This window comes from Phalaenopsis equestris, unplaced genomic scaffold, assembly GCF_001263595.1.
Source record: "Phalaenopsis equestris unplaced genomic scaffold, ASM126359v1 Scaffold000077, whole genome shotgun sequence".
Classification (NCBI taxonomy): domain Eukaryota; kingdom Viridiplantae; phylum Streptophyta; class Magnoliopsida; order Asparagales; family Orchidaceae; genus Phalaenopsis; species Phalaenopsis equestris.
This window is the reverse complement of record NW_018164519.1, coordinates 134,417-145,352: the sequence shown is the minus strand read 5'-3', so window position 1 is coordinate 145,352 and position 10,936 is coordinate 134,417. Positions and strand designations below refer to the sequence as shown.

At 33.5% G+C, this 10,936-nt stretch overlaps 2 protein-coding genes across 6 annotated transcripts in view; both read left to right on the top strand.

The window, feature by feature from the left end:
- Positions 1-1,375: 1,375 nt before the first annotated feature.
- Positions 1,376-7,256, top strand: LOC110019763. The gene is made up of 14 exons (XM_020717575.1): positions 1,376-1,538; positions 2,158-2,220; positions 2,316-2,375; positions 2,563-2,691; positions 2,809-2,847; positions 2,927-3,156; positions 3,514-3,901; positions 4,237-4,337; positions 4,434-4,477; positions 5,466-5,607; positions 5,819-5,963; positions 6,253-6,371; positions 6,474-6,627; positions 6,905-7,256. Exons 2-13 carry the CDS (start codon positions 2,163-2,165, stop codon positions 6,615-6,617), a joined length of 1,599 nt encoding a protein of 532 aa, XP_020573234.1. The 5' UTR covers positions 1,376-1,538; positions 2,158-2,162; the 3' UTR covers positions 6,618-6,627; positions 6,905-7,256.
- A 2,189-nt stretch (positions 7,257-9,445) lies between these two features.
- LOC110019761 overlaps positions 9,446-10,936 on the top strand; it is a 51,310-nt gene continuing 49,819 nt past the window's right edge. For all 5 annotated transcript variants that reach the window (XM_020717571.1, XM_020717570.1, XM_020717572.1 and 2 more), the window contains exon 1: positions 9,446-10,347. In XM_020717571.1, coding sequence (XP_020573230.1) covers positions 9,532-10,347 — 816 coding nt within the window. In that variant the 5' untranslated portion in view covers positions 9,446-9,531. The remainder of the gene's footprint in view (positions 10,348-10,936) is intronic.

The following is a 10,936-nucleotide window of genomic DNA, read 5'->3' as shown; positions in this document are numbered from 1 at the left end:
TAAATTACAATTAATTAGCATTTTAATATTTAGTAACCATTTATTATTTTAAATTTTATTTAATTAATCAAATTTTAATAATTTATTATTTTTATTAATTAATCATAAATTAACTATGTATCAAGCTTAGGTCAATTGTATATAAATTAATAAAATTAAAAGTAGCTTATAAAATAATGTATCAATTAATTAATCATTAATTAATTTTTAATTAAATGAAATAAATTTAACCTCAATTATGTTAACTAAACATACGAAACCAACAAAAATCTCGCACTTCAAAAACAAGCCTTCATAAACAATCATATGATTTATAAATGTTTTTAAGTGTTAAAAATTTAGTATAGCAAATTAATAATATAATATAATTATTAAATCTAATTAAATTAAATTAAAATTTTTTATTTTTGATTGTGCTAATAAATATTTAAACATTTATTGAAAAAATTAATTATTATTAAATTGAAAATAATTGTATTAAATAATAACTTAATAATTAATAATTAATTAAATAATATTTAAAAAATAAGCAAACCTTATTTTTTATTTGTTTCATATTTTTTGTTTTGAAAAAAAAAATAATTGATCCCAAATAGCGCCTTAACTAATCAGTTATTAAATTAATTAATCATTATTTAAATTATATAAAATTAATTAATTTTAAATTATATTTTTATTAATTATTAATTAAATAATTACATGTAAATTTATTTAATTTTACTGAATTTATTAACATTTTTATTAATTACCCTATCATTTATTAATAAATTAAATGATCTTCAATAAACTAAATAAACGCCACAAGCTCATCTTCCTCCCCCGAAACCCTTGCCGACGAGCCCCGCTACCCGTCCCGCCTTAGAACTAACTGGGAAGGCAACGACGGCATCGCGGCATACGAAGACCTCCGAAACTCCCATCTTTCTACTCCTCCCCGTTCGGCTCCTACCAGAACCCATTAAGGAAGGTAACCCTCGTCTTTCCCCCCCTTCCTCACCCCCCACATTCGCGCGCTTCAGCTTCTCCGTATTCCAACAGGATTTATTAAATCCTCGATTAAAGGAAAAACGGAGGAAAAGCTGGATTTAATAACCTGTAGGATTTTAAAGATCGGAATTTTACATACGTAGCACCCAATTCGTATGCATTTACGCATCACACACCAAAACTTAAATTTTTACAAACGCAGCACTCTAGCTATGCATGAAAATGTGGATTTCACTGTTCCACACTGTTGAAAAGGAAAAAATATTACATCAGTACTATGCACGTAGCGTGCCTACCCAATAAAATCACGCCATTAACATTTTTATTAATTACCCTATCATTTATTAATAAATTAAATGATCTTCAATAAACTAAATAAACGCCACAAGCTCATCTTCCTCCCCCGAAACCCTTGCCGACGAGCCCCGCTACCCGTCCCGCCTTAGAACTAACTGGGAAGGCAACGACGGCATCGCGGCATACGAAGACCTCCGAAACTCCCATCTTTCTACTCCTCCCCGTTCGGCTCCTACCAGAACCCATTAAGGAAGGTAACCCTCGTCTTTCCCCCCCTTCCTCACCCCCCACATTCGCGCGCTTCAGCTTCTCCGTATTCCAACAGGATTTATTAAATCCTCGATTAAAGGAAAAACGGAGGAAAAGCTGGATTTAATAACCTGTAGGATTTTAAAGATCGGAATTTTACATACGTAGCACCCAATTCGTATGCATTTACGCATCACACACCAAAACTTAAATTTTTACAAACGCAGCACTCTAGCTATGCATGAAAATGTGGATTTCACTGTTCCACACTGTTGAAAAGTGTGAATTGTGTGCTGGGTTTGTAAACGTGACAGTTTTGGTGTGAGATACGTAGATGCATAAGAATTGGGTGCTGTGTATGGGATTTAGTTTAAATACTGCAAAAATCCGGCAACCAAACTGCCACTCCAACAGGATTGACCAAAAATCGGGGATTCAGGGCAAAACGGAGGAGAAACCGGGATTTAAAAGTCCGTAGGATTTGAAGCTGTAATCTTTTTGGCTGGATTCTGGTTAAATCCTCCTTAAATTCATTGATGATGTTAGTTGAGCATTCCATATACCACTAACCAATCATAAATTTCCTTATATTTTCAATAAGGAATGATTTTTGCCACTCTGCAGTTCTCATGTTTCCTATGCGGGATTTGGATGATGATTTATTTCTTCAACCTGAAACCATGACTGGTAATGCAATAGCTTTCTCTGGTTGCTTTCTTTTTGGGTTGGGACAGATCATATGATTTTGAACATTGACATTTTTCTTTTACATTGAGTTGCAGAGACCTTGCATTCTGATTCTGTTTTAGGGGATGATATCCTTGCAACTGTTACAACCGCAGGTAATTTAAAATTTGCACATTTTAATTTTGTGGAAGATTTACATACATACCGCTCAATTCTGATGTATTTGCTTGTCTGATATCTAAACTTCAATTTATACATACATTCCACCTTTCCTATGCATGAAAAGTTGTATTTGTTACTCCTTTTCTTCTTCTTGCTGGTTAAATTTTCCATTAAATTCAGTTGCAGAAAGATCTAGTAAATTTAATCCCAAGTGTCGCATTATCAACAACCGTAATCAACCTAAGCCTTCAAAATGTAGAGCTTCTGAAAGCCCATTTTCCACCTCGAAATTTCACAATGCTGCAGATGGTAAGTGACTTTTAAAAGGACCATTCTCTAATTAAAAGCTTTGAACTTTTTTATTTTGTGCTTTTCTTCTTCTATTTTATCGGAATGACTATTTTATCTTCTAATATCATCAATCAGAACCCCCGTCCATGACAAAAGGTGCAAAATCAAATTTTGGTAATCTATGACTTCTTAATTTTAGATCCTCTAGATTTGATTCAATACATATTGGTTAACTATGTTGATGTCGTTTCAGAATTTTCAGAGTTGGAGTCTCTCCCCCTACATGATGAATTCTCAGATCTTCATGGTCTTAGCTTCTCTGCGGATGGCCTAAATGAATCATTGGAAGTTAAGGCTCAGAACTGTTCTCCAGCCCACTCAATCGAAGAGAGGGTTTGCTGTGGAAATATTATTGATTTAGAAGCTCAATCTCTCGTTGAAAATGAGGATCTTCCTTCCATGGAAACAGAGCAAACAACCAATGTGAGTTGTACTAGTAAACTCGTATCATTGTGAATTGTGTAAAAGATTTTTTTTTTTTTGGGTATTCTTGAGATGAAAATTGGGATTCTTATATACATGTCTCACACCTAAACTTTCTTGTTCACACATATAGCAATCAAATCTTTAGTATTAAATCGAAAATAGCACTATTACCATTTTCTAAAAGTCAAATGCACATTTTCATGCATAGGTTTAAAGTACCAAAGTGCTATCTATTCTGTATGAAAGTTCATGTGAGATATGTAAATACATAAGAATTGTTCACTATGTATGTAAATTTCCCAAGAAAATTTGATTGGTCCTTATGATATATTGGCTATACATTTCAAATGCAAGCATATTGAAGAACCAAACCTTGAAGATTCAACGCCTAATATTGTGCCAAATGATGACACTGGACAATCATCAAGGAAGACTCGTCAACGGAATAAGAAGTTAAAAACCAGTGAGGAAAACATTTCCTGTAAAACTCATGATGGTGAAAATACCGTCTCAGAAATGGATGATGATTATGATGGTGAAGGTTACAATGATAATAGTATGCCAAAGCAAAAGAGGTGGAAGCTTCCAAAAAGATCAAGCAAGAAAAGCCGCGAACAGGAAAATCCAATCGAGAGTAATGAAAAGGCTGCAGGAGAACCTGGGTCAACAGTTGAAGCTTCTCATACTCCAAAGAAAAAGCTTCCGCATGGTAGTAGTCGATGTAAAAGAACAAAGAGGCAAGGTATGAGAGTAACTTTTGAACCTCAAGTCTTAACAATTAGTGCAGGTTTTTGGATTATCTCTTTTTAGGGAATTTTACATACATAGCACATATCTCACGCCTTAAGTTTCATATTTACATACATAACACTTTTGGTGCTTTAAATCTATCCATGAAAAGGTGAATTTCACTTTTAAAAAGTGGCAATAGGGTTATTTTTTGATGTGATATCAAGGATTTGAGTGCTATGTTTGTAACTATGAAAGTTTGAGTTTGAGATATGTAAATTCAGAAGAATTATGTGCCATGCATGTAAATGCCCCTTCTTTTCAATCCATTAATTCATTCATCTACAGTGAATAAGGCCTTGCTGGATATACCTGATGATGAACTGGATAGAAAACAAATTGCTATAAGGGATCTCATCCGGCTTGCGGGTTTTAAGGAACGATTATCAGTACGTCATATAATTTGTAATACTTTAATATCGTCTAATAGTTTGCCGGTGATAATGATTCTTATTTATTAATAGTAATTTATGGTTATTTTGCAGAATAAAGTAGAAGCTGTTTTTAAAAACCTTTTTGACAACCAGAGGTATGATGATAAAATCACTTACACCCAATAGCATGATAAGCTCCTTGCTCCTAAATTTGTGGCCTACATTTATGTTATTTCCACTGAATTATGTATAAAACAACAAATAATGATCTATCTGAATTATTTGAAGCAAATAGATCATAAAAATTATGAAATACATTTATTTTCATGTTTACTCATGACTATTCAATTAATATTGGACTAAATAATATTGCCTTAGTGTTGGTGCCTCAGGCCTTGAGCCGAGGAGTGGGGACTAGCCAGCACTACCTCAACCAACATTTAATTTTCTTAGAAGCATCTATATGCGATCTATATTGAAAATTAATAATGAATGAAATGATAACAAAATTTGTGTACATTTAATGACTTAAAAAGTTAATATCAATGAACTTATTCATAGGTAATGGCAGAAGAGGAGCTAGAGAATATGAGCAATATTTTTTTTAGAAAGAAACATTAATTAATCCACTTAAAACTTTATGTTTCTTTGGTATTTACCATGGTTAGTTAAAAAAGGAGAAGTTAATGAAAGTGCTACAATTATATGCCTAAAAGCTAAACTATATCTAGTCAATTTTGTTATTTGGAATTACAAAAATGAAATAAAATGTGTTATATTTCCATTTTCTTTCAGCTAAATATCACATATGGCTTTTATATGCCACAGCCTTTGCATCTGCTTGCATGGTTCTCATGCATATCTTCAGTTGCAATCCCTCACCAGTCTAATGGCTGAATCCAGAGTTTTTTTGTTAGGTTTTTGATGTGTTTAATTGATTTGCCTAGAAAATTTACTTAAATCTGACTATGACTTGCATGAAAAATTCTATTCCCAACATTACTTCATTAGAGGAAGATTAGGACAGATCAAATGAACTTTAATTCTAATATTCCCTTGTAGTTTTGGCCTTAAACTTGTAAAATTTATGCACAGTTTTTACTCTCAGAAGAAAATCCATCTTAATGAAAAATAATATCGCAGTGTGGAGAAAGAGCAAGAACTAAATGGTGATGATGAAAATAGAGACATTCAACCAGAGGTCCCAAGATTGAATTATCATTCCTACATGAGACGGCCACCCCAAAATCGATGGTCAAAAACAGACACTGAATTTTTCTACCAGGTATTATAACCATTTGACAAATATGCTGCTTTAATAAATTTTACAGCATTAATAATGTACGAGAGAATTATTAGATTACTCGGAACTTTTCGGAAAGCATTTTATGCTGCATTGCACTCATCTTCAAAAGCTTTATAAAATGTCATCTTCAAAAACTTTTTTTTTTATGAAAGATTTGGTTTTCTGTTTCCTTTTTTGGATATTGCATCAGGCTATCAGACAATTTGGAACTGATTTTGCAATGATACAACTACTCTTTCCTACTCGAAGCCGTCAACAAGTAAAAGCAAAATTCAAGAATGAGCAGCGCAAACATCCTCTGCAAATCGCCGATGCTTTAGTGCATCGCAGCAAAGGTTTCTATTCATGTTCCTCTTACAGTTCAAATTACATCCCTCATTAAACTTCTATGTATTTACCAAACTCCTAAACTTCATTTTTTACATACATACCATCTTACCTGTGCATAAAAAGATATTTTTCACTTTTTAAAAATTAAAATAGTTATATTTATTTTGTGTTATGAAAAATTTAGGTGACATAGTGTAAAAAGCGAAGTCTGATTGTTAGATATGTAAATAAATAGGAATTCATATGTATACTTTTTGTTTCTGCAAATGTAATTACATTTCATTTTGTATGTAGATCATTCACACTTTGAGAAGGCCATTCAGCATTTGCAGACAATGGCAGAGCAGAAATCTAAAAACGAGGCAGGCGATCCTACCACCGCCCAATCGCAAGACGAAGCAGATCAAAATGAGGTCTTTAATCATTCAAATCCGTGTCCTACCCCATAGGCTCAAAAGTTTTCCTCAACTATCTCATAATCCTTATATCTATCTGCCATTATTTACTGCTTCCAGGAAGAGGGGAAGGAATCCAACTCAAAAGAAGATCAAGATGTGAACTTTTCTGAGGATTGGGATGGGTATGATCATATTCCTGCAGATGATGATTTTGATCCGATTTCTGAAGCTGCTGATGAGATGGAGAACTCATGGATGTAGATTTCATCAGGTTCTGCTTCTTTATTTGATTCTTAATTTTATTAATTTATTCATATAATTAAATAAATCAATTTTTGAATATTTTTAATGGGGCAATCTCACTATTACCACTTTTTAAAAATGAGATTATGCATAGTATTGAAACACATGTTCTATATGTAAATTTGAAAGTTAAGATGAGGGAGATATGCAAATACTTAAGAATTCTGTGCTATTTTTGTAAATTTTTCAATTTTTAAATAAAATATGTATTTATATGTTTATATATATATATATATATATATCAGGTTTTGCTTCTGGATTTGACTAACAGTTTCTTCAACCTGTGTCTCCCTTACAAGGCGTTTATTAATGCTGCTATGAATCTTCTATCTGCAGTAGTTACTGTTTCACAGCTTTGTTAGGCTGTAGATTTTATAGGCCTTCTCTATTAGAAAGGCTGAGGCTTTATTTCATTGGCCTGTCTATAATGTTATGATCATTGTTATAATGTTATTTTAAACTAACTTTATAGTTGTTACTTGTAGTAATTATGTTAAAATATTGTTCACCATGTGAGATGTTCAACCATGAATATAATGGGATGACTTGGGAGCTGTTTGTAGGGCTGTAAACACCGTGTCAGGCTCGTTCGAAATTAACCGTGTTTGACATTGACTCGTGTTTGAAATTGCTCATTAACAATGTTTTCGTTTTCTGGTTGATTTACATATTATTGTTTTTGCTGTAAACACCGTGTCAGGCTCGTTCGAAATTAACTGTGTTTGACATTGACTCGTGTTTGAAATTGCTTATTAACAATGTTTTCGTTTTCTGGTTAATTTACATATTATTGTTTTTTTTTCTGCTGAAAATTGTCTTGTTTAAATTAATTAGAAAAGTAGATGTAAGGTGTTGACTGCGCCATTTATGTGCGATAGAAGACACTGGACCGCATGACCAAATGAGTTGTTATGAGTTAAACTTAAACATAGTAAAAATATGTATAATATATTATTAGATAAATAATATATATAATTTCTTTATTTTGAGCTAGAACAAGCCAAACTCGATCAAACAAAATTATGGTTCATGTTTGACTTGCTTGCTTAATGAACAGTTTGAACAAAGGCTACTTAACAAGCCGAACAAGAGCCGCTCACGAATAACATGTTTTTTTAATAGGCCTTGTCGTTTGGAATTACTTTAATGTTTGATTATTTTTTTTATTTTATTCAAGTATCATCTTGAAATAAAATATATTATGTATGTTTGTTTTTAAAAATGTTCAAAATAATTTTTAATTGTTTTAAGTGCTTTTAAAAATAACTTAATTTATTTTTTGAAAATAAAATTAAATACACTTAAAAATATATTAAAAATAATTTTCTTAAAATAAAAATAAAAATTAAATAACTGAAGTGACCCCAAAAGCTATAATATGGTTGAAGATATTTCTATGCTCTCATTAGATTGTTGTTGTTGCCTGTTTTCGATTTTTAAATTGCGGTTTGTGATTTTTGAAGGGAAAAAAATTATGATTATGTTCTCATTTTAATATTAACTGATATAATTAAATTTTAATTAAAATTTCAATATTCTTAAGCCTCTCTTTTTTTTTTTATTTTTTGACTTATTTTAATGTTCACATGCATAATATAAAAATATTTATTGGTCTGTTTTTGATAGTAGCTCTGGTTTCTTTTCTCAAAAGATAAAATCGGAATAAAATAAAATAAAATAAATATTTAAGAATTTTGAGATGATTTCAAACTTATGTAAGTTTGAACTTTATTTAAACCCAAACTTTATATGCTTTATTTGGACATAGCTTGAATCATGTTTGAATTTGAGTGCGAACTTAAAATCAAGCCACAATGTTCTTGAGACCTCGCTTAAGGGACACATTGTCAGAACACCTGTTGCAAATCGGTCCACTGTTTAAATTGACATTTTCTCATGTTTGACAGCAAATTGGATTTAATACTCGAAATTAATTGATCTTAATTCATTCTATGATTTGCTGCACAAGAGAAAAGTAAATAATTAATGTGCTTCATTAATTATTTGATTAATTTCTTAATGGGTCAAATGACATGATGAAATTAATAAATAAACATACTAACTCTCTTCTTATCTCTCTCGGGATTTTGTTTGCCAGTAATCTTCTTCAATTGTTACTCTCGAGAGGAGAGAGGAGAAATTGTTCTTTCTTGTAATCGTCAATGCGATGGACATGTGTAATCTTCATGCTAATAAAATCCACTATAGCTCCGTGGACGTAGGCAATTTGTCGAACCATGTAAATTTGTGTGTTTCACTGTGTTTTTCTGTTTTGCGATTTTTCTCAATCCAGTTTTTCGCTTTATTGCCGTCGTTTTTCACAACACAAACAATATGAGAGATTTTGTGGGAAGTGGGAATAAAAGAAGTGCTAAAATAAATTGTTCTTTTCGCTTGAACACTCTATTGGAATTATGTAAATTGAACCAACTAATTGCAAGTAAGAGAGCCCTGTCGTGGGAGTTCATGAAAGTTGTCGATGAAACCAACAAGCATAATGGAGTAGAAGTGTGATTCACGACTAAAAATCACCGAACAAAGACTAACGATATGTTATAAAAGTACTAAAATAATCTCTAAATATTTATATATAATATTTTTAGTTTCACAATTTATAGAAGTGTGAAAATTATTCTTATGTTATTTAAATATCAGTTAAAATAGTTCATATATTTTATAGAATTATAAGAGCTTAATTTTAAAATAATCAGAAATTATAAGAATATTATATGTATTTTTTTCTGTAAAAAGTATTTTTTTATATTTTAACGCCACTGTTACCCTGCTCGGTCCACGAGCAACTTCTTTCCTTCTCCTCTTCAATCGATTCTGCTTCTTCGCCCATCCATTCTGCTTTTAGAAATCCCTAGTAATGGCTTCCGATTCACAGCGCCTGGTTCACTCTCTCACTGATCACCTCGCGATCTACCATTCTCGCATTTCCAACCATCGCCCTAGTCCTGATTCTAATCCTCGCGCCTTCGTCCTCCGCTGGTTCTCTTCTCTCTCTCCCGATCAGCGCCAGGCTGTTCTCACTGTCTTCGACTCCTCATTTCTTCTAATCCTTTTCCAGATGCAGTCCCGCCTCCGCAGCCAAGGTCACTCGCGCTTCATCCTCCTTCCCGACCTCCCCTCTTCCTCCCCTTCGAACCCATCCCTCCCATCTCTGTCTTTCCGCCCCTCTCGTGGGCTCATCGCCCGCTCCGCGGCATCCAACTCTTCCGCCCTGCTGCTGTCCGACTCCCTACTTTTTTTCACTTCCGGTTCGTCTGGTGTCAATCTGGCGGACGCACTAACCGTCTCCGAGTCCCTTGTTATAGATGTTGACCGTTTCGTTAGTGTTATGGATGGACTATCTGGCGGGAGGTTTCTCTGTGAGGATGTAGAGATGGTGGGTCTCACTGTGCAATGGGTGGAGCTTCCATGGCTGAAGGATATGGGGTATTACAGCTTGGAAGCATTTGTAGCGAATCGACTTGAGGTGGCCCTGAGGCTGGCTTGGATTAGTTCGCAAGCGGGGAAGAAGCCCAAGGAGAAGAGGTTGAAGGAAAGGGCGGCAGAGGTCGCAGGAAAGGCGGCAAATGTATTTTGGAGGATGAAGGGTTGTCTTGATTGGTGGGTTGGGTTGGATCCCGGATCAAGGAAGGGGATCATTTCTGCTTTCTTTGGGAAAGCATCAAAGACTCTGGTACTTATTTAACTCCTTCCTACATACAGTTTCTTCAGATATCAATTTCTTCTAGTTGAATGATATCGTTACTTAAATTTGAGATTACTGTAGAAGCCGAAGCTATTGTTCCTTTCATACTGTATGTAGACTTTTAAGTGCTCGTGAAGGAACTTGCAGCGAACTAGCAAACCTTTGACATACCTTAATACAATATATAAAAAAGAGTATGTTATAGAGTTTGCTAACTTAAAACCATATTATTTGTGATACTGGTTTAGGGGCTGTTTGGGATCAATTTTTGTTTTTTGAAAATAAAAAATTGGAAACAAACATACAAATAATACTTGCGTATCTGTTTTTTGTATTATTTCTAATTTTTTTTTTAATTTTTTGTGAAAACAAATCTATTTTTAAAATACTAAAAACAGAATAAAACATATTTTTGCCTGTTTTTAAAAAACCAAAATAAACCTTTGCCTAGCCCGTTGGAACCGCCCTCCTCCCACTGCAGGATCCCGTTCCCCTTCCACCGCAGATTGCCGTTCGCCTTACATCATAAGATGTCGTCCGCCGCCTGCTTCCCGCCGCCGCCCACCGCTCTGCCACC